This window comes from Conger conger, chromosome 10, assembly GCF_963514075.1.
Source record: "Conger conger chromosome 10, fConCon1.1, whole genome shotgun sequence".
Classification (NCBI taxonomy): Eukaryota; Metazoa; Chordata; class Actinopteri; order Anguilliformes; family Congridae; genus Conger; species Conger conger.
Window position 1 is genome coordinate 30594242 of NC_083769.1, and position 24770 is coordinate 30619011.

Below are 24770 nucleotides of genomic sequence, written 5' to 3' on the forward strand. Positions count from 1 at the left end.
AATTTCAGCTGAATTACCGGCAACTTGTTAACTCATTAAAGAAAAAGATTATGTGTGTATATACATGAATATATATATATATATATGAAATTAGAATTTGTACTTTACTTGGAAAACCTCTGTCGCAACATATGATGTCTGTGTGCCCATGTGCTTTCTGAACTTTCCCCAGTCAGCTTAGTCTGGGAATCACATCCCTGTTCAAACCTTTTAATCTCTTACCAAAGGAAAACTGGACCCTACAGTTATGATACGTGGAACAGAGGACTGCAAGGCTTACTTTTATAATACATATTTCTACACCACTGCTTCTCGAGCACACACACACACACACACACACACAGGCAAAAATATACACCTTTATACAAACAGACATGTGCACCCGAGATGAATCGATTAGACAATGAAGCGTTCATTTATAAAGGAACATAATGATCATATTTTCCCAGATCTTTAGGGACATTTCCAATTTCCAGAGGAAAAACAACATCACATAGAATTTTTAAATGATTCCCTGTCCCCTTATACAAATGATTTATACTCCTGGGAAATGTTGTACATTATTGTAATAGTAAAATAATGAACATATACACCTTATCTATGGACGGGCATATTGTGCTGTTGCACATCTACATACATTAATCACATTTGAGCAATGCCTCCCTTTCACCCTTTTAGCAATTCCCATGAGAAGGACGTGTTTTCTAAGACAGAAAAAGCTACAAAGGGAAATCTTCATAAAGAAAGATCAAGGTCAAGCATATTTGAATGGAAATCTCTCTCTCATACAAATATAGCACGCGCCCACTTAGAGTCTGACACACAAACCCACGCACATGCAAACCATACATTGTGAAGACATAACAATATGAAAAACACTTAGCACCAAGACTTTCAATTGGTCACTGTGAAAGTTATTTTAAGCCTCAACTAAAGTCTTAGAAATGTAAAAGAATTTCCCAAGCTATAATTGCCTGAGAAGTTTGTGAACGAAGGAAGATGTATCAATCTGTTTGATGGATTAAAGAGCCTTATACACCCAGTACTGAACTAAGAAATGTGCTAGCTTTTGACAATCCTGTCCAATATAAGCAGAATACTGTATAACTGCTTAGTTATAAAGTTTTGGCATATACAGCACAGTGACACCTGCTGGGAAGTGTTTGGTTTGCAACAGCTTTGAAGATGAAGGCTGTTTAATTTAGCTAACTCAATTTAACAGTACCTTTCTGATCTAAAGGAACACATATTAGCACTTTGCTTCTGGCAGTAATAAATGGTGAACACATATGCGCTGGCAGGCTCAGTTGATTGCACTGATATGCTGTTTTACATGAATTAAGACAAAATCTTTTTTTTCTTCAAATGACTTAGAAAATAGATAAAGTGAAGATACCCATCATGGGAATTAAATGAACCCCATCGAGCTTTGATTTTCATATATTTAAAAACATATATATTAATTTAGTTTCATCTGCATAATGTAGCACTTCCTGTTTCTGTATGAGTTCCTTGGCGGTCTCCCTGTGTAGCAGATGAAGGGTGAACGGTGCGTGTTTCTGAGTGCATGCCTGCGTTCTGCTGTGACTGCAGTGTGACGCTGGCCTCATGGGCAGTGTGTAATGGAGCAGTGACTGGAGCAGTGACTATCCCTCCGTCACTCTCATAACACCCGTCTGTCTCCTGCTGTCTCTGACTCTTTCCTTCACTCCCTGTCCCTCTCTCTCAACCTCCCTCTAATTCCTTTTCTCTCTTCCTCCCTCTCAACCCCTCTCTCTTTGCCATATACCTCTCTATTTCTCTCCCAAGCCCTCTCCCACTATTCCTCTATCCTTCTCTCTCAACGTCCCTACCCTGGTGTAAAATCCAGCTATGATCAGCTTGAAATGACCAGCTACCAGCTGTTTCAAAACATAGCTTGAGCTGTTTTTTCAGCAGGGTACCAACTTCTAGTCCTACTTCTCTTTCACTCTGTCCCCTTCTCCCCTACTCTCTCGTTCTACTGTACCTGCATGCCATATCTCTCTCTCATTCATTCTTGCAGTTACTCCCCCAAGTAGATAAGACGACACTCACCCATGCCCACTACCCCAGAAGGCAGAGAGAAGAGCTGTCACATGCCCTGAAATAATCACAGGGCTCTCTGAGTCTGTGTGGCCCCATGCGTGACATGCGTACAAATAATAAAAGTTTGAATTTTGAGCTCCAGCGATTTTAGTGGAAAGCCAATTACAGTGCTGAATTAGTTTTCAAATTAAAGAGTAATTTAAAGGGCTGAGGAATTAATCCTTTCAGGCACAGTGGTGTTCCACGCCTGCCCATACAAAGAGCCTGCATTAAGCCTGTTAAGGATTCTGTTTAATGAAATTAACAGGGAGACGTTTGACATGTTGAGATGCGGCATCTTTCTTTTCTCCGGCATCATCGGTAAGTTGTGCAAACATTGACGTGGCCCCTTTGAAAGGAGAACATTGGTAGAGCAGAGTCTGTGTTTCCACCACCCCCACCTTCCCACGCTTTCTATTCGCTCCTCGCTCCCCAGGCAAAGTGACAAATCTTGCTTTGAAATTTAATGAAGTTTGAAATGGAAGTTGCCGTTACAATTATCCAGCGAGGAGCGTTGTCACTGAAATGATGGCGCTATCTTTTGCAATTAGAGTGCGGTGAAACAGGCGGCTCGGGCGGCTGGCGTCTTTGCATGTCCGCGCCGATAGGAAATGAATACCGGCTTGGGGGAAAGCCTGAGCGCCCAATGATTGAGAGAGTTTTTTTTTTTAGAGTCCCCGAAAGGTGAGCCCCCTTCCATGGCTTTGAGTTTTCTAATTGCTTGGCCAAATGCCTGAGCTTGGCTGACAAGTAAGACTTAGACTTCCCCAGACTTTGAGCTTCTAGAAATGAGAAATACTACTCAGTGGTCAGGTCATTCCGTTCCCTTATCCCCAACCTGAAAGCACTCTGCTTTTACCCATAGTTTCAGCTCAGTGTGTGCAGCAGGCAGGCTAAAGCAGAAAAACGTTGAGCCAATTCAGCCATGAAGCCTATTCGATCATGAAAACAGTGTGCCTACTGTATGTATATGTGTGTGTGTGTGTGTGTGTGAGACTGTGTACATGTGTGTATTTGTGCATAATGTGTGCACCCGTGTGTGTGTGTGTGTGTGTGTGCATGTACGTGTGTGTATGCATATATATGTGTGTGTGTGTGTGCATATATGTGTGTGTGTATAAGGACTTATACGTGCTTTTATGTGTATCTGTGCCCGTTTTTTGTGAATCTACATTTAAGTGTGACCCTTGTTTTTCCTCTTCATCAGGCTCCTATGTGATGAAAGTGACAGCTCACGATGCTGATGATGACACCACGGCCAATGGGATGGTGCGCTACCGAATTCTGTCCCAGACCCCACTGAGCCCCATCCCCAACATGTTCACCATAAACAGCGAGACGGGCGACATCGTCACTGTGGCCGCTGGGCTCGACCGTGAGGTAAGGTTCCCAGCAGCCTGCTCATTGATGTCATGTTGCCGAACAAAGATACTATTACAATTACTGTATGTTCACTAGATTCTGTAGGAAATCTCCATTAGTGTTGGGCGACCCCGACATAGGGGAACAAACAAACCAGGCTGTTCTTCCAGTCTGTCAACTGTGCTCTGTGTAGACTTTGTAAACATTTTACATTAAGCCTGCCAACCAAAAGTTTTTTTTTTTTTCTCACAGGCAGCTGCCAAAGCACGTATTGTGTTTCCTGTCTAGATCAGGAATACATTTGGGTTACACAGTGGTCACCATAATAATCAACATGTCATGTTAGCCATTATAACATAAATGGTTCTTCAAGCATCATCCCTGTAGTTCAAACCTTGGAAAAACCGCCAGGGTCGTTCCCCTCCATTCTGAGTGTCCACGAGTGTGTGTGGCACCTGTCAGTGCATCAGATATTCCCACCTCTGCTACCCAGGGTCCTCCTGTGGTTTTCCCAGGCATTTGTCATATGTCAGGATGTCTGGGAGTATGTGCAAGTGTGTGAGTGCCGCAGAAACCTTTGCAGTAATTGGCTGCCCTACCTGTGTCCCGTGAAACCCGGTCTCCCGGTAATGACGCAAGGCATTAGGCAAAAAGCTCCACGAGACTCTCGTTTGTTAGCGTGTTAGCTTTAGTCGCCTTGATGCAGCGGATGCCCTTTCTGTGGGTGTTTGAACTGTGAAATAAAGAAGACACCAGTTTAATCCCCCCCTCTGTGTGCACCCCTCCCGCCCCCACCCCCAGCCCCACCCGCCTCTGTGGGCTCCAGCAAACAGCCGGCTGTGAAAACAGCAGAGGCACACCGTGCAACAGGGGAGAGAGAAAACCGCAAGGGAATGCTAATGTGCTGCAGTTATGGGGTTAGCGCAAAACGAGATGTTCTGCCATACTGATATTTCAGTGCCACCCCTCTTCGGATATAGATGGGTGCCATTTGCGGTCCTGTCTCAGAGGTTGGGGGTGCTGTTCTGTCTTCCTCCAGAGTGGACAGAGACAGTATGGAGCCCCAGTAATGATGCCGCTGTCGTGCCGGGACCCCTCAAAGGTCAGGGAGGGGTGTTAAAAGCAGGGCGCGTGGCGGAACTGCGGCAGGGATGAGTCGATCTACCAACCTGCGATTCAACGCTCCCCTTTATCCACGCAGAGGGAGGGCTTACATAAGACGCTCATCAAGAGCCCTCCCAGGGTGTCATCAGTTAACCCCCCCCCCCAAACTCACCCCTCGCACACACTGGCCTCTCTCCCCAGCCACAGCTCCCTGCGTCCGCTCTGTGAGAAACGCATCGATACGATCGGGGCGTCACTTATTGATCAGCTGCAGACGCGTGATTCAAGCCCCAGGGACTTCCTCACCCCCCCCCCACTCGCCTTTCATCTGAGAGTCGATCGATCGGCCGAGCTCTGAGATCCGTTCCGAGTGAGGATCTCACAAAATGGCGGCCAAGCAACGCTGAAGGAGCTGAACCAACAGAGGTTTATCTCTTCACAGGCACGTGGCCTTCTCGCTGCGCGTGACTCCAGCGCAGTGGAACAGCCTCGTTTACGGAGGTGGCGTGGAGAGGCCGAACGCGCGATATTGTCTCGGAGCGGCGTGTGGCCACTCGCTCACCCCACTGCGCAGGAAGGCCGCTCAGCCCTCCCTCACATGAAAGGCCGGGGTAATTGAAAACAGTCGTATGGAATGTATCTCGAGAGCAGGCGTCCTTGATTCCAATTACGTCTCGCCCACGGGGCATCCAGTGAAAGTGTCTGTCCGGTGCTTTGATCGCTAATGAAGGGAGCCGGCAAAAAGGTCAATACCTCCCTTCTCCCAGACGGCACATATCAGCAGCAGCTGCACAGGCAGCCCTTGATCTGCCTGCTTTTCCCAGCAACCACCACTGCACTTTTAGGACCGCCAAGCAGACCCAAAAACGACTTTAGAATGATCTGTTCCAAAACAATCCTGGTTTAATTTTTAATATTGGTTATTTTTTTATATTTATTGCAAGATTTGCATAATTCATATTGAGCAGATTCGTTTCCTGTTGCATGTAATGTCCACTAGGGGCGTTTCCTGTTGCATTTAATGTCCACAAGGGGGTGCAAGAAAGGAACAGAGGCAAAGGAATACAATGGTCCGCTTAAAGATTTTACACAAATCATTGATGGATAGTGACAAAATAAAAAGCAGGCATGACCCAAACTGTATGTCTATGCGTGGTTCTAACAATAACAAGTAAAACATTAACATAACATGAAACAGTCTTGGTCAGTGGTCCTCACACCTGGTCCTAGAGAGCCGCAGGGTGTGCTGGCTTTTGTTGTTACTCAGCACTTAATTGATCAATTAAAGAAGTTCATTACACAGTTAACTCACCTCATCTGGTTTCTTGGCTTTAAATTGGTTGCTGATATTAAGGCGAAAACAAAAACCACCACACCTTGCGGCTCTCCAGGACCATGAGTAAGGGCCATTAGTCTAGGTCATGTAGTTTATTCTAACAATCAAACCCTTATTTCACATTGACTACATCATTTTAATTCTGTTAGACAGACCTGGGGAACAAAATGCAGGTTGGCTATGTTGTGATGATAAAGTAAGTAAAAACTATTCCATTTCAGTCTGAAGTAGCACAATCATTTTCGTTATTTTTAAAAAAGAGGGTCCACTTGCTTTGATGGGAGTGCTGCCCATTTTTTATTCCCCGCTGAGGGAACAAAAAGACTAATAATAATAATAAAACACACTCACCTTAAACAAAAGTGGTCAGGTGTTTGTGCGCTAGCTGTGCAATGGTTTTCTACCACTCTGGAGAATTCTTCCCAACTGCTAGTGCTGCCTTCAATATACCTTCTGCTGCAAAACATTTGGTCTGTTTGGTCACGCCCTGAGCATTCAGAAGCAGGAGGCACACATTAGATTGTCAGCAAGTGTGATGATAAAAAAATATGGGAAATTGGAAAATTCCTTTTTGAATATAAATATGACAGCCCTACTGTATGAACATGGTTGCATCATAGAAGCACTCGTAGTTGGGCCAAATGCTGCATGAAGTTCCAATCTTCCAGTCCTTATACATTTATCTGAAGTAAGAAGCATGTGTGTTCATTTTTAAGAGGGAAAAAGGAAACATCTAAAATGATGTAGTCAACAGCAAACACATTTTTAAAAATTCTGTCAGTTGGTTCAAGCAAGTGAACAGATCTGGAAATTAGATGTAATCAATTTCTTTATATTCTTGCCCTTGCTAGACAGGCTGGCATGCTGGGAATTTCTCTCTTGCCAGGCGGCGGTGAATCCGGGTACCCTGCGTAGAGGGGGAATGTTGGCCTGGATGAGATAAAACCGCTGTGATGTGTTTCATCAGCGCTCTGATCTGTCTGTCAGACTTAAACAGGTTAACGGAGCTGGAGTCATGGCTTTCATCCTGATTTCAGGCTCGCTGCCTGGCCTCCAGCTTTAATTAGAGGCAGGAAAACGTTGAGCCCGCTCTTTAATGCTGCGTTTCACACAGAGCTGACGCTCAGACTCTCCTCCCGAGCACGGCTCTGTCGCTGTCTTCAGCTGTCACTGTGTGAGGGGGGATCGGATACTCAACTGAATTTGCATTGTAGGAAAACTTTTGAAAAGCATTAACCCAGGGAAAGAGTTTGGTTCCGCAGCAGGAATGTGAGGGAAATGTATGTGGTGTGTGTTTGTACTGTATATTGGATAGTACTAAATGGCTTCTGTGAGAGCAAGGGTAAAATTTATGCTTTCTTTTTATAGTGAGAATAAAGTATGGTTAACATGCATTCACATGTTAATTTACACATTTTTGACTTCACTTTCACTGAGAAGAAACCCATTCCCGAGGTAATTTACACATTTTATACTTCTCACATTTTCTATTTTTGCAGCTGAATAACAAACTTCGATTTTAATGTAAGCTTAACAGCAAAGAGAAATCAAACATGCACCCTTTGGATTATAAACCCAGCTCCTTAGCCATTATGCCATTGCATTAGTGTTGGTTCTCATTCAGGTAATAAATCATATCTTTACTATGTGAATCATAACCATAGCTGTATTTTACATGAATACTCCAGATAATATAGTATTGTTCCCTGCGTACATAGCAATTCTATGAAGCTCAGCTTAATTTTTTGCATTCAAAACTCCCATATATTTGTGTGTGTGCGAGTGTGTGTATGTGTTTGTGTTTTCTTATTTTTTATCAGAGGTTTACAACAAGCCTCAGGAGTTTAAACTGCTCATGAAGTTTCCCTGTTACAAGCCCATCTCCAGCTGAATAAAACCTCATTATTCTTTTGCTTACATCAGGCTTCTATCGCTCCCTTTCCCCCCAAAGGACCAGCAAACAGCTTGTCCGCAAACATAAATAATAAGGAAGAAAATCGCTTGCCCCCAGCAGCCTTCTGAAAGAGAAGCGGAGAGCACTGCGAGATGGAGCGAGCCGTCAGAGAGGCAAACCTGCTCCGGCTCTCTCTCTGCCCCCGGGCAGCTGTCTCTGCTGCAGCACGCAGCTCCTGGCCTGGGTCTCTGGGCTCTCTCCACCACGCCGCTCTCCGCACGCTCCCGGGCCCGCCGCGCATCAAAGGGAGCGCCGTCTGAAGCTCTGTCCCGAGCAGGAGTGCAGCCAGAGCCCCGCCGCTCAGGCGGCTGTGTCGGCCGAGTGAGGCCGGGGAACTTTGGAACCTGCGGAGGACTTTAGAACCTGTGGGCAGGGTGGGTGGGTGAGTGCTGGAAGTTGTCTAGGCTGGACCCGGGTGCGGCTCTGTCCATAGGGCCTGTGATCTGAGCGCAGGCCCCTGAGCCCGGACCTGGAACCCGGAGAGTCCCTGGAGCTTTCACAGGAAGGCCTTCCCGACGCCTGCGCTGTTTGGACTGGTGAACCTGATGCGTGCAGATCACCATACTACACACAGCAGTGTGGGCTGAACCTGATGTGTCTGATCACCATACAACACACAGCAGTGTGGGCTGAACAAGATGTGACCTGATCACCATACAACACACAGCTGTGTGGGCTGAACAAGATGTGACCTGATCACCATACAACACACAGCTGTGTGGGTTAAACAAGATGTGTCTGATCACCATACAACACACAGCAGTGTGGGCTGAACATGTGGGGAGGTGGTGACAGGTTTTCAGGAGGGTAAATAACCCAGAGGAGTGAGGGGGGAGGACAGGGCTCCAGGGGGTGGGTCTCCGTCTCTTTGGAAAATGGTGGGGGAAGAGGTAGATTGCGTATGTAATCTCTCCCTGTCCTGGGCTCAATAGCAGAGTGCAGACTGCGATCACGGCCCTGGGTATGTGTGAGAGTTAGAGAGTTTTTCTCACAGGGGGCTCAGATCTGAGCCTCGGAGGCTGTGATATAAGCAGGACATGTATATGATGACAGAGCAAAGAGACAGAAATGGAAAGAAATAGAGAGAGAGCGAGGGAGTGAGATGGTGAGAGAGAGAGCCAGAGAGAGGGAGGTTACAGACAGACTGAGACCACACAGAATGAGCAAGAGAGAGCGAGAAAGAGAGAGAGGGGGAGAGAGAGAGAGGGGGGAGAGAGAGAAGTTGTATGGAAATGGTCGTGCTGAGTCCCACCATGTTTCTCATTCCCGTCTCTTATCAGAACAGCACTAATCCATCCTCTGTCAGTCTGTTTGCAGGATTAAAACTGCAGCACACCTGAATGTTTACCAGCCTGCAGCTAAGGATAAGACTGTCACATAAGACTCAGATACACACAAAAACTTGCACGCACACGCATACACCCACACATACCCACACACACACACGCGCATGCACACACACACTTTCAGAATACGTCTCACAAAAAAGAACATAACCTTGAAAAAACTCAAGAGTGCCAAGTTTTATCAAGCCCTGCTCAGTTTCTTTTCGTTTCAATTGCCAGTCCAGTTTTCAAAGGTTAGCTGAAAATGAAACACTTCCTTCAATTTCAGCAGTTTTCCTCAGGACATTTTCTATGCTTTCTGATTAGTGTATGGTCGCAGATCAGCATTACTTACCAACATACGTACAGTAGTTGCTATTTCTAAGAGTTCATGTTTGTTTGGCAGTCGCATTGAATTTTTACTATATTGGTTCTCCTGAATTTCTCAAAGAACATTGCTATCATGCAGACCTGTGGTGTCAGAAACCAGTTGTGGAGGGCTGCAGTGTTTCCTGGATTTTTGGAGTGATTCAGGGCCCTAAGTAGGATACTGGTCAAGAGGAAACCACAAAAACATACAGGCACTATAGCCCTCCATAACTTGAGTTTGTCATCTTCATCTAGACAATCCACTGCTGCCTTTGTAGTACTCTATTGTAGGAGCACAGGTAGGCAGCCTCTTACTTTGGAAGCAGGGACCCCTGTACCAAGCAATAACTACCTAGGGGAGGGAGAAGGAGAGGGCACAGGATGAAGGTGAACATAATTGCAGGCTTGTCTAATTAGGTGCTGCAATGTAAATGCAGCATTTGGATACAGCCTGGGGTGTCAGAGGGGGTCTTAAACAGGATGTGAGGGGGACTGAGAGGCGTGAGGCTGCTGCTAATCCCCCTCTTCAGGAGCCGCGGCCTAATTGGAATATTTACGCAGCAATTAGCAGGTGAAGGAGACACTTCAGATGTAATGGGGAAGCCCAGGCAAGAGACTCATTACCCCGGAAACGTCCATGTTTCATTTCTCCTGCATGCCAATTAGGACACAGTGCAAGGGTCTCCAAGTGGCTCTGGGCTCTGCGATACATCTGAGAGTGTTTATTAGGGCTGGTCAACAAGCTCAGGGCATGACCGTTTCTGTCTGCTTATGCCAATTAACGTCGACTAAGTGGACACAGTTTTTAAGAGCACTTGCATGCATATACACACAGACATACATGTGCACGCACACATACGTACATGCACACACAATCACACACATCAGCAGACACACACACACACTCATGTGTACAAACATGTACATGCCACAGATACACACATACTCTAGAAAGGGTTTTATTTGTTATTTGCTACACCTAATTGGCTTGCGACAATTCTCTGTGAAATTGAATCTTTATATGCGTTTGTCCCTTTTAAAAGAGGCCATTGGTATTTTAACAGATGATTAAGTCAGAGCATGCATTATAAACCTGAAGGAATTCAGTTATATTGATCACTTCAAAGCATCGGAGGAGTTTCCTCCGCTATGGAAAAGATGCTCTAATTCTGATCATCTTCATAAAAGTCTCTGGACCCTTGCGTTGCAGCTCACAGGTTTTCACGAGCCTGGGCTTGCTGGTGTATAAAATCGACAGTGCGCGCTGCCATAATCACCTCCCTGGAAACAGTATTTCAGGAATCATGGTTCCCTGCATCTCTCAGGCCCTCTTTAAGTGAGGAGCTGATGGACAGGCTCTAAGCGGGGCTGTTGGTCTTCATTACGCTTCGTGCACTACGCGGCCGGCCTGCCTGTTCCAGGTTTGATACGTCTGCGGTGAGTCACTCTGTTAGGGAGTCAATCAGTGCGCCTTCATGCTCCGTGGCTGAGGAAACACCAGAGACTGACAGCCAGGCCGTATCTCAGGACACATTACCTGAATGTGCACTCACACAGCATACGCACAGACACACACCTGCGCTCACAAACAGATAGAGCACTTCCCAGTTCTGTTTGTGTATGTGCGTGAGCATAGTGTCACTCAGGGGGAGAGTGCAGAATTAATGGACTCGAGTTTGTGCTCTGTCGTTCAGTCATTCACCTCCTGACCACAGCGGTTACCGATCCACTGACACTCACTCAAAAACCCAGTCTGTCCTTTGTCCGGTGCTTCTCACGTGATACTCATTCACACGCAAGCATAAGCATGCGCACGCATACACACACGTGCAGTGTGCACGCAAATGCTGGCCCACAGACCCAGCGCTCAGCAAGCCCGCTGATAATGACTCAATTTTCAGCCGAAATGTTAGTGACAGACAGGAGAAATGGATCAATCAGATAGAAGAAGAAACAGTACACCTATCATATTTTCTCTTTCCATCTCTCCATCTCTCTTTGATGCTAATGTGTCTCTCCATTCATCACGATGATCAATGACTTTTCCCTGGAGGAGGAAAATGACTTAAAACTCAATCTATGTATGCATTCCATTAATATTTTCCTTTTTTCCATTCTGGAGTGAATGCAGTGAAAACAGGCTTCTTTCTGATTCCCACGGCTGCTTTCCTTACCTCTCATCATTACACACAAACAATTTATACATGATGGCGTTTTATTTAGTTCCTCAATCTCTGGAAATTGATTATCATTTGGCACAGACTTTTAAAGTCCTTTTAGATAATGAGCACTTTGTACAGAACCCATTGTCAGCCGCGCTTCTTTGCGTGGCTGCAATAAAGCACGTCGCCTTTGTTAACCTCCACCGCCTTTATCCTCGGCAGATTAAAATCGTGTGGCTGGGGGCAGTGGGAAAATCGCATTTTTGTTCTCGCTGAAAAGATTGCTTATTTCTGCGTGACCCGATTTAGCGGGAAGTGAGATCAGTAAAAGAGATCTATAAAACTCATTATGCCCGCTCCTTTTGTTTGCAGCCCAGTTAGCAAAGGTACACTGAGGGGCGATTAGGAGGGGACTGCTGGGTAAAGCTGTGCCTGGAGTTATATTGGGGATCTGCGACACGGCCGGAGATGCATCTGCACAATCTTCAGCTCCGCGCCCAGACTCGTGCCTTTCTCCAGTTCTCACACTCGGATACGACAGACACATGTGCTCACGAAGATAAGCTGTCACACCCAGTCATTTCACACACACTGACAGGCAGCCACACATAGACACAATGGACACACGCACTTGCAGAGATATGAGCAGGGATTCAATCAATGTTGTCAAACTTTGACTAAAAATAATTCACAATCACAGATTGGCAAGTCCAGCCTTCACGTACTGTAAACGTGCCTGCCAGATGAGTTCGAAAATGATGCTTTCATTTGCCTAAAAGAGTTGCTTGAATACTAGCCACGCCCTCATAAGAACACAAACGAGAGGCGTGTGTGCATTAAAAACACAGAAACACACACATAATAAGACACACACTCACAAAGACACACAGTAAGGCGCACGCACAGAAATGTGCGAGCATCTGTAAAGACGTGCTGAAACGCACACACATCTATGCACCCGTGCGCAAATATAATGACACATCTACCCCGAAACCAACATACGCTGCACAGACACACAATTCTCTTCTTTCTCAAATGAAAGCTTGGTCCTTGTTCATCAGAAGCTTTTTAAAATGCATACTACACAGCCCACAGAATTTTTAATTACAGAGGCTGATTCCTTGCCTCAGTCACAGTCCACTGCATTGCATTCAGAGACAGCCTGAAGGGGAAATCATACACGGTACAAACCTGCGCTCCTTTCATTCAGCTCAAATAACACATCTCAGAGGTACTAATGCAAAACACCAAGATCCGCTCTCATTTCGCCTCTGTCCTTTACCCTTTACTGTTGGGCTCTCTCAGAGGTATGAGATTTGTTAATGCAGTATTTCTCTCCACAGCTACTAAAGAGTGAAATGTATTTAGCGTTAGTTAACAGCCACTAATTTGACGAGGCCGATGTGCGATGCCTAATGAATCTGCGTGCGTAAGTGCTTTTGGGCTTGGTGCATTAGGCAGCGCATTACAGGCTTGCACTCGGCAGATGCAGCGGTCTTTTCACCCTGAACTGGAGGGAGGGCATTGATCTGCGTTTAAGCTGAGCGGTGACCTTTCCCACCGCAGGGTGGCCCGGTCTGCCCGGCCCTTGGGAGAGGCTCTGGCCTGGGCTTGTTAGAGATGTGCTGCAGAGGGGGGCCTGGTTCTCACAAGCGCCAAACAGCCAAGCACGGTCGTCCTGCGCCTTCTCTTCCTCCCTTCAGCCCAGCATCCACCTCAAAAAGGAACGGAGAGGCGGTGGGATTAGTCATAACACAGCGGCTGCAGATCAGAGAGAGCGCTACAGGCGTGTTTCTTCTCCAGGAGTTCCAGCACCAGGGACAGGGCTGCAGAGAGCCCGGTGCCCTGCTGCCCTCAGAGCTGCTGAACAGAGCGGAGAACGCAACAGTCAGGAGTGTGCTTTGAATTTCAACAAACTACATCAAGACACAATTTACTCAAAATGGAGGGCTGTTTTTTTTTTCCTTTTCCTCAAAGCTGGTGTTGATGTTTAAAGGAGCCTGCAGACTTTTCTCTGCAAGGCTAAAGCCGAAAAGCTCCGCCCCCGCTGCAATAGAGGACTTGTTTTTAATACTTTTTGTAACACGTACTTGCTAAACCATGCGCCGAACTGTAGAAATGCCACACATGCTTTGATTCCTAGAGTTTCTGTGCCTGGAATGGTGATGCTCCCAACCGGAGAGATGAACGTTCCGCTGTCTTAATCCACCTCAGGCTCATATTTTATTAACTCTGTACACCAGGAAGAGCTCTGCTATTACTGTATAATGTCTGAATCTGCTCTAGGCAAAAGAAAATGAGAGAGATAACCACCAGCTGTTGTTTAAAAAAACACTATTTTTTAGCATTCTCATGTTATTGGTATTTCTGCATCTAATTTGCATCTAATGGAAGTCATTTTCAATTTTCAAAGGAATTTATTTATATTTATATAACTTTTCTTGTTTGGTATGAACTCCATTTTACATACAAAAAAAAGATATAGTGTATATTTAATGCAGTTTAATTTATATGCAACATCTTCATTTGTATGAAGCAGTTTCAACATGCCTTTGATCAGAGAAACTGCATCCCTTTTGCACCTTTGCTGCCTTGCACCCTCTGCCCACGTGTGACAATAGTGGGACAGTCTCCCCATCAGTGACGCAGGTCAGAAAGCGGTCGGGGAGAGTGGGAAATGGCACAAATGCTTCCAGCTGTTTTCTGCGTTAAGGGACTAAGTAACGTTCGTTCACCTTCAATAATGTTTTCAATAGAGTGTTTCTTTTTTAAGTGCCCGCGTTCACATTAAAATGAGTGATGATCTCGCCACAGTGCAGCTCAACACAGGGACAGTTAGGCTGTAATAAATGAGCCTCCTAACGCACACCCACGCTTCACATCCCTCGCCTCACAAACGCGGGCCCGTGTAGTTTAAAGCCATTACCAGTGTAAAGGTGCAGCTGCTGTGCTGAATACAAATCTGTCACATATCCATCCAAACATGACACTTTTACAGCTGACTCTCTGCGCCTCCTACACTTACACAAGCGCCAAACAGTGTGTGCCCCTGTGTGTATGTTTGTGCGGGTGTTTGTGCGGGTGTGTGTGCGTGTGTGTGCGTATGTGTGCGTGTGTGCGCGCGCTTTACTATGCCGCCTTGTATTCCTCTACTTATTCACTCGTGTGTGTCTTTATGTGTGTCTCCTGGTGCATGTCTGTCCACACACTGTATGTTTGTGTGTGTGTGTTTGTGTGTGGGTGGTGAGTATTACTCAGAATTTGCATTCAGTAACAATGGCTTAATGGGGGCCAAAATTATATGTGGATTTTATTAGTAGCGAGTTTCATTCCTGTTCAGTTATTTACCACACTGGCAGGGTGATGAGGACACAAATTTCTCCCCACAGCAAGCTACTGTATCCGCCCTGTATTTGCTCATTCATTCATGTGGAACAGATTTTGCCCTTTAAAACTGGGGTATGTGTGGGTTCTCTCTTGCAGAAAGTGTCCCAATACACCATCATCATCCAGGCTACTGACATGGAGGGCAATCTGAACTTTGGACTGTCAAACACGGCCACTGCCATCATCTCTGTGACAGACGTCAACGACAACCCTCCGGAGATGACCGTCAAGACGGTGAGTGTGTGCGACCCCCCCAAAAATGAGCCCAAGTTCTGACTCTACCACACCTCCCAGATAACGCCTGGGGTGAGAGAAGAGCATCATGTTAGTAACTATGACAACCTGAGACAGGAACAATAAGTTTATGGCTTGTGCCTAATGTCAGGATCTTGGGGGGGTTGAGGATCCAAGTCAGGAGGGGGCGGTTGTGGGCAGAAGCAGAGGAGGACAGAGAACCGAATGGCTTCCAAGGCTGAAAAATCCAAAAACAAAACCAACAAAACACATCCCAAAGCACTGGTTTCTGTCGCCCTGGAAAATGCCTAATAACTCCTGTCTTAGTGAAGTGTAAAATATCTCAATTTCCCCTCAGACAGCAATGGCTTCAGGTTTGTTTATAAGCCTGTTAGGTTTCAGGAAGTGATGCTCCTTCCTTGATAATCCCTTTCTGACAACTTTTTTCAACTCTCTGGGTTCAAACGTAGCCTGAGAAATGCCTCAGAGGTTTATTCACGCAGTAATGCAATCTGTCTGCTGCAGGAGCAGAGTACAGAGACAGGGAGAGCTGTGTCTGGCACACAAAGAAAATGCATTTTTTCCCTTATTCGTTGTGTGCAAATCATTCGTCAGTCCTTAAACAGTCATCACAGAAAATAGCGCAGAGGAGGGACTCCAAGCTAAGTGGAATCTCAGGGTCGGTTGTACTTATTTACAAGAAGAGTGAACGGTGGGATATTTTTCATCAAACTTTGTCAGCTGCGTCCTATTTTGGGCCCAGTGGGAGCAGCGGCAGTGTGAGAGGTGCCCGAATCGAAAACGGCGAACTGATCGGACCGACGGCGGAGGTGGGAGTGGAAAAACACGGCGACGGTTGATCTACCATGCTGCGCCTTTTATAAATAATCATGGCCATCGTCATGACCATCACCATTATCGCAACAACGGCGGCAATAATGATAACGACGTGATTACAATGCCGGCGATGAAAGGTCACGTCACAGTGCAGGATCTTCAAAGAGCCAAAAAAAGAGAAAAACAACAGGGAAATAACGGCTGAAAACAGCGCCTTACATTATCCAGCCCTTGTTTTTTTTCTTTTTTTTATGATTTGTGTTGGGGGGAAATAAAGTGTCTCCGTGGTGAGTGCTCCTTAGCTGTGTCTGTCCTGCCGGGTGGTTAATGGCCCCCCCTCCCCCCCCATGCCTGCGAGGGGCAGAGCACTGATGTTCCCTCTCACAGTAAATGATACCTATTCCAGGGAGGCAGGGGTATGCCAGCGAGCGCCAGCACCCTGGTGATAGCGGGGAATGAGAAAACTCAGGAGGCAATTTGTTATCCCGATGGATTAAATGAGACAGGCAAAACAGGCGCAGTGACTGAGGTGAGAGCAGCAGTGTCCTGAGGGGGGAGAGGGCCCAGATACGGAGGGAGGAGGGAGGGAGGGCGCTGAGCAGGAGGGGTATGGGAGTGTAGGGAGTAGGGAGGAAGTGAAGGGGAGAAAATGGGGAAGGAAGAGAAGAAGTGTAATCAATATGAAGGGGTGCAGGGTACAGGGCTGCACATACATGAGTGTATACTGTATACACAGATGCGCCAAAGCATTATGACCACTCACAGATGAAGGGACAAATGTTCATTATCTTATAACAACAGCGCATGTCAAGGTCTGGGATATATTAGACTGCATGTGAACAGTTGGCTCTCGTAGTCGTAAGGACCTGAGAGACTTTGACAAAGGCCCAATCGTTATGGCCAGATGATTGGGTCGGAGCATGGCTTGCGGGGTGCTCCCAGTCAGCAGTGATGAGTACCTACCGACCGTGGTTGGAGGAGGGCCAAACCGTGCACCAGTGACAGGGTGTTGGGCGCCCAAGGCTCATCGATGCGCGAAGGCAATGCTGAAGGCTATCCCATCTGATGCTACTGTGGGAGAAGTCGTAGAGGATTTTAATGATGGTTATGGGAGAAATGTGTCACAACACACAGTCCATTGCACCCTGCCACAGACTGGTCAGAGTGCCTGTGCTAACCCCTGTCCACTATTGGAAGCGCCTACAATGGGCACGCAAGCGTCGAAACTGGACCTCTGAGCAATTAAAGAAGGTTGCCTGGTCCCGTATTCTTTTACATCATGTGGACGGCCAGATTCGTGTTCACCGTTTACCTGGGGAAGAGATGGCTCCAAGGTGCACCTAAACATCGTTGTGGACCAAGTACAACCCTTCATGGCAGTGGCTTCTTTCAGCAAGATAATGCACCCTGCCACACTGCACAAATTGTTCAGGAATGGTTTGAGGAACATGATGAAGAGGGCACGGTGTTGTCCTGGCCTCAAAATTCCCCAGATCTCAATCCAGTTGAGCATCTGTGGGATGTGCTGTAACAGTCTGATCCATGGCAGCTCCACCTCGCAGCTTACAGGACAAGGATCTGCTATGTACACACAAACTGTGTGTGCTTATACGTGTCTTTGCTTTGGCATATGTTTATGTGAATGCATTTGACAGATAAGGTTGTCAGCAAAGAAAATCATCTGGCAGCTAGATGTGTGTATGCGTGTGTGTGTGTGTGTGTGTGTGTGCGCGCATGTGTACATGCAATGGAGAGGAAGAGCGAGACCGACAGACAGAGACGGAGAGAGAGCAGGAAGAGTGAGAGGCAGGTGCCGCAGTCCAGACTCTCTCAGTGAAGGCTGGCCTGAAGGCATGCTCACGGAGACTGGCCCTGTTCCCTGTTCACGGCTCATCAGAGGAGCCTGTGGTGTGAGCTGCCAGCCAGCAGCAGCATCAGAGCCCCGCACGCTGCATTTCAATCAGCCTCGCATCGCCTGCCTTTCAGCCTCCCGCACCCCGCCGCTGCCCCGGCCAGCAGCTACACCTCCGCCTCAACATCAGCCTTCAGAGGGGCTCTCACCCCTCGCTAAACTGACTCGCTCACATCTAGCCAGGATGTCTTCCTTACAGTCACGCTGGGCGGACGGACCCGCTGAGAAGCAAAAGAGAGAGTGCGTTCATGTGTGTGTTTTATCCCCGAGTTGTAATTCATTTTGGGCTGGGAGAGTTGTGAAAGCCCAAATCTTCAGAGAGCTGTAAGACTATAGAGGCAAAGGGCAGGCAGAGGATAGAAAGGCGGGGTATTTCTCATTGTACTAATCTGCCTTCGCTACGTACCAGTGCGCAGTATAAAAATTAGGTTATTAAACACCCCTCGGAAACAAGCCCCAACTCGAAACGCTAACCCCATTAATCAATCAGGAGAGGGGCAGACGAGCCTGATGTGGGTGTCTCATTTTCTTATTCGGCTAATTGCAAGGATGACCTCCCACTGACAGAAAAGAGAAAGAAGGTAATTGGAAGAGTGCTGTCCCCAGACAGAGGTGCCCTCCTCCTCACTGAAGTGGGACGGGTCCCAGGGCCAGTCTGCTCCCCACCGGACCTTCTCTCATTAACCCCTGCCCTTCTTTAGTTGGCCTCGACCCCTCCCCGCCCAATATCCCTGCTTACCCCCTCCCCCTCGGGGAGAGGTCTCTGAAATTAATTTGGCTGTTTATGTGCTCAGTGGCTCAGAGGTAGAGAGCTTACTCAGACGAGTCTCGTTAACAGGTACACGCGTCGCACGTCCGGCCAGCCGGGATAGGGAGGCGGGGGCTCCTGTGCCTGCTCTGTAGATTCGGAGCTGTGCCGCTGTTTGTAGGTCACTAACGGACGGGTTCAGCAGGGGCAGATATGCGCTCAAAGCCACGTCATCTCGTTACCCCTGGTGACGGCGCTTAATCACTGCCTTTGACGGCAGAGCAGTGGCACACTGTGTGAGGGAAAGTTCCGTCAAAACCGCTCGCCCATTTCCACATCACGGGAAGTTTTGGGGAAGTTTAGCAGAGACACTGCTTTCGCAACGCTTTCCCTGGAAGCCCTCGTTCATGTATTCACTGTTGTTTGTTTTTTCAATTTGGGCTGTTTTGAGTGCTGATGAAAGGCCCTGGCCCTGTTGGGGGGATGGGAGGAGAGCGTTTGGTGGGGTGGTTGGGGCGGGGGCTGGCGGTGGGATTGCTGGCTGGAGCGTGAAGGGGAGATAAGGTGCTTAGAGTACAGCCCTGGCAGCAGCTGCAGAAGCACAGCTCCCAGGACCATTAAGGCTTCATGATGATAAATTAGCGCCTCCCTCCAGGTGCACATTACAGCTCATCAGCCAGCCCCGGCACCATACTTCTCAGAGCATCAGGTGCTGCGCGAGAGCGCAAAGTAATTCGCTTTTACTCCAAAAGCAGCTAAAGCCCCGTCCGCTGAGAGATCCCGTTCACCTGCTGAATGACGACTAAGGGCTTTCTGCCTTTCTCCGCACTCTTTGAAAGTGTACCGTGGTGGGCTCCAGGCTTGGTGTTGGGTGAGGTGGAGGTGGGTGGAGGAGGGGTGGAGGGGAGGGGGTCATGTGTGGAGGACCCGTATTGCCTCCAACCCGCTGGCCACTTCCCTTCTCATTAGCACTGCCGAGTTCAGAGAGAGGGCTCACCTCCCGCCTGCTAAAACGATATTATCATCTTAAGCTCTGACAGAGATAGCGCTTAATTACGTGCACTCTCTTTTGCTGGGTTTTTCCACCGCCGTGACCCACCCCTTGGTGCTAATCTTTAACTCATACTTCCTCCCTCTCTTTCCTGTTCTCTTTTTCTCTCCCCCTCCACTTTTTACTCTCTCTCTCTGCTTTACTCTAAAATGCCAGTGCTTGTTTTTGCCTTCCTCCGAACCTGGGAAATACAAAGGCAGAGATGGGAGGTCCCTTTGTAAATCATTCGGCCCTAATAGCTTATCTTTTATCCTGCAGGATGCAGCTCTTGCTCCAGGCATGCAGCTCTGCAAAAAATTGAGACCACCCCATAATTGGGGTTACCCCACTAAATATTGATCGTTGATCCCTTCCTCAGTGAAGAAATTATTATTTGTATTATTTATGGGTATGAACCTATTTAGTTCACATTATTCAATTTCTAACAAACTGTGTATTTTTTTGTATTTCAACCAGCTGTCATTTTCTGCAAATTAATGTTCCGAATGACAATTTGGAATTAAAATTAAATATGGTCAGTGGGTCATGAAATCATTTGATGTGGTCTTGTAATTTTCCCCAGAGCTGTACATTCATTTTTCTTTTCTTTTTGGTTTGAGGGCCCTGTGTGATGGTGTCCCAGCATGCATTTCAGGTGGAGGGCTGGGTGTTTGCGCAGTTTGCGCTCGCCTTCCCCTCCTTCTTACCTCTGCTCCGGGAAAATAGCTTTAAAGCCCCAGAACTTAGCATTTGCATATCACAGATCTAAGAAATGTCGACCTATAGGAGTGAACTGATCAGTTGAAATAGCTTTAGGGTACAGAGAACATGGAAAATAACCAAATGAAGACTTTTTTTTTTTTCTGCTTGTGCATAAATATTTGTGCGTGTATGTATGTATGTATGTGTTCGATAAGGAAAATCCACTTGCCTACCATATATATTGTTCATTCAAGAGAGCTGCGATAGTCTTGCATACTATGAATAATTTTTGAGGCAACAATGAAGTCTTAGGTGAAACCAATACAGACAATTTCTACCCAATGTGTTTGTCATTGCATACTGCTGTCTATGCATCCAGTGAGGATTCCGCTTACATAAATCTAAAAAAGAATTGACTTTTTATTCCATCCCTCTCTGTTTTAACAGCAGTGATGATTTCAGATTTAATATGAATTAATTTGGTCTGCTGAGAAACAGGAATGAAATGGAAATTGGTTGTGAAAATGTACGTGTTGGATTGATGTGCACGCTCGCAAGGGGAATTGGCAGAAAATAAAGCCAGTGTTAATGTGGATGTTCTCACCCAGGTGTGTGTGTGTGTGTGTGTGTGCCTGTGGCGGTGGGGGGTGGGTCTAGCTTCATGTATATTCCAGCAATCCATCCTGCACACCTCACTGAAGCACCATTAAGCTGTTAGCCTCTCCATAAGAATGAATTATGTCAGGTAGTCCAGACTAATTGCAGTCAGAGCAGGATGAGAGGAGCTGAAGACGCATTAGGAAAGGAGCGTTTTGTCAAAGGTAATTTTTTCCCACTCAATTCCGACAGTGGTGAGTAAATTTGGAGCAGGCTTGGGAAGGCCCGTGTCACCACAGCCAGATCACTCATGGAGCTGAGGGCCAGCAGACTGCCTGCCAGGGGTCTAGAGATGAATTTACCTCCTGACAGGGCCCTGGCGTCCTGACAAAATGGACTCCCACCTCACTCCATCCAGCTATGACACACCCAGCACTGCCGCGCCCACTCACGTCCTCCTCAGCCAATTAAATGCAGGCATTTATTTAGTGCTTACAGCATCTTCATGTTCTGAGATCATTTTCTGACATAAACATTACCTGGTACTGTACTTCAGGATGGATTGCGTTATTTATGTCATTGACTTCATTTCTCTTCATACTAATACGTAATAATGACACCGAAAGCATCTTTTATGATGAGGAGCACAAAATGCTATTGTGTTGAAGTGCATTTGACATTTCCTCATGAACTAATGCTGATAAATATTTTCGGAATGAAAATTTATGAGGAATTTTATACAGCGTTTGAGATAAATATGTTATTGCCGTAGGGCTCATTGTCAGGTGATTGGATTGAATTGGGTTGATGAGGCAGAAAGTTGTTATTCGCATCCCTGTCTGAAATCTCTCTCTGAGGACCGTCACTGACTGACTGTGGGAGAGATTGAGGATAACCACGGGCCGATATCACCTTCCCCGACTCAGAAAAGGGCAGCAGAGCACAGGCCTTGAGTAACACTTATTCTGCTTGGCTTTACTTTGACAAAGTTTGGTGACCTCAGCACAGATCACCCAGCTCCACCCCCAGCACCGCCTCTGTGTCACCCACTTCTGTGCTGTCACTGCCACGACAGGGAGGCAGCCGTACGGCTTGACATTTGACAGCGGGGGGGGGAAACAGAGCCTCTCTCTGCGGTCGTGACATCGCTTCCACCTACGATTAATGGGAAAGTTTGAACATATTTTTGTTTTGTTTTTCTTTTTTTGGTGAGGGTGACGGAGAGAGACTCAGGCCTGCCTCCCAGCCCAGCTGTGATTGACGATGACGGGCTCGGGAACTGAACGCTCTGACTCTCACTGTATTATTGATGGGTACCGCTGAGCTCAACAGGGCTCTTTCCCAATGACACTAATCAGTTCCAAAGCCAACCTCTCATTTATAGCTCCTGACTGTCGCATGAAGGAAGACTGCTTGGCTTTGTTTGGTAAACGCTATTCTAGTCTTTTTTAATTCCTCCTCATAAACATGGCACATATTGTGTACATGTTAATAAATGGGACTATTACAGGATCATTGGCCATCGACAGAGACAATCATCCTCTGCAGGACTGAGTATTTCCGGCCCATGAATCTCTCCACTGAAAGTAGACCACTTTCAGAGTGATGTCTCTGCTTTCTGGAAGCATTTGTAAGAACTATGCAAGCATGCCAGGAATAATAACAGTGGATAAAATACCAAAAACCTATTGTGTAGTAAAAGTATATTGACTGTGCCCTTCTCATAGGAATTATATTGAATACTCTATGTGACATATTACTAGGTTTTGTACAATTACATGACATTACACTTACAATTATTAAGATACAACTGCAGTTTATTACCTACATAATGGTGCCGTAGAGAAGAGATTGTGAGAAGTAGGATATTATAAAATCGCTCTATAAATGCAATACTCAGTGACCACTTTATTAGGTAGACCTGTCCACCAGCTTGTTAATGCTATTTAATCAGCCAATCACGTGGCAACAATTAAATGCATAAAAGACATGGTCAAGGGGTTCAGCAATTTTTCAGACCAAATGTCAGGATAGGGATGAAATGTGATCTAAGTGACTTTGACCGGAGAATGATCGTTGGTGCCAGAGAGGGTGGTTTGAGTATCTTGCTGATATCCTGGGATTTTCACGTACAGCACTCTAGAGTTTGTAGAAAATGGGCCACACCTGTTGAAGCTGACAGGAATGGGACAGTAACGCAAATAACCGCTCATTACAACAGTGATATGTCTCTGAACACAGAATGTGTCAAACCTCTAAATGGATAGGCTACAACAGCAGAAGACCAATTAGTCTAACAAATAATTCTAATAAATACCTAATAAAGTGTTCACTGAGTGTAAATTCATTGTTGACCACAGAAGATTTACCTGACTATAGATGAACAGCTGATGTCTTGGAAAAATAGGCTGAAAATCACCCATTAATTATCAGCTGCCCAATTCCATAGAGCTACAGTAATTGTTAAACCACTCATGTCTATATTTTAATATTTGTAAACCTGTATGCATTTTTTCTTAGTAAAAATGTGGTTACAATGATCAAGTTTAACCTACCAAATATTAAGAAGCATCTATCTAATATTTAGAAGCAGCCAAGCCTGAGATGCACTGTCATTTTATCTCATGTAGCTTACTGTTTAATAAATTGGTTTGTTCAACAAACAGGAATTACTGCATTATAGCCTATTATGTTCTCTTTATTCAAGAGATCATCAAAGGTCCTGGATAGAAAGATGAATATTGCAACATTCTGAAGAAATATAACTTTGTAACCCAAAGGTTACATATTGTATTGAAATTAGTTATGTTTTTTCTAACTCTGGCACTCTGGTTTATGCAACTGCTAATATGTTGACTGTTGTTAATTGTCCTTTTTTACTTCAGCAAATTAAATGAAAGGTTATGAATGGAAGTCATATTTTTTGTTAAATATACAGTACACATATAATGTGTTACTTGTTTTCATGTACATATGCTTGTACATATGCACTATGGGCTGAACTAACAGAATATATATACAGTAATACAGAACTGCGAACATACGGTACAGTACACGATATGCAGAAGCAGACTTCACTGTGAAAAATATATTACATGAAATACCACTGGAATTATATTTATGATAAGTGTCTGATAAAGAAAAATAAGATATTTACTCAATCTAGTCCCCTACTCTTATATGGATCAAAAGTGTCGACACGGTTTGATTGGCAAACAGGCAGAGGGAAAAACGATGGTTGAATGGAAACACCCATCAATAGCTAAAACTCCACATTAGATAGATAGATGGATGGATGGATGGAAGTAAGGGAAGGATAGATGGATTATATTGTCTTTATGCCTCCTGAGTCACCATCATTTACAGTTCCCAGAAGCTGGGATGAAAAATGCATCATTCATTGGAAAGGCATCGTTCATTAGATTGAAGAGTTGAGCACAGAGAAGATGCTCTCATGCGCATACGAATCCCTTTTTATGACAGAGCGGGAGTGATGAGCAGAGTGTGCTGTACATGGGCACTGGCCCATTAGGCTGCTGCTGGTACAAGCCCCAGTGCTCCCACTGGCTCAGCCCTGCTGGGGAAGTGGGCTACCATACTCTAGT

The 24770-nt window shown here is 46.0% G+C and overlaps 1 protein-coding gene across 1 annotated transcript in view; it reads left to right on the forward strand.

Moving 5' to 3' along the window:
* LOC133138566 (cadherin-4-like) overlaps positions 1–24770 on the forward strand; it is a 296079-nt gene that overhangs the window by 248736 nt on the left and 22573 nt on the right. Inside the window, 2 exon segments of the mRNA XM_061257438.1 lie at positions 3314–3486; positions 15202–15339. Coding sequence (XP_061113422.1) covers positions 3314–3486; positions 15202–15339 — 311 coding nt within the window.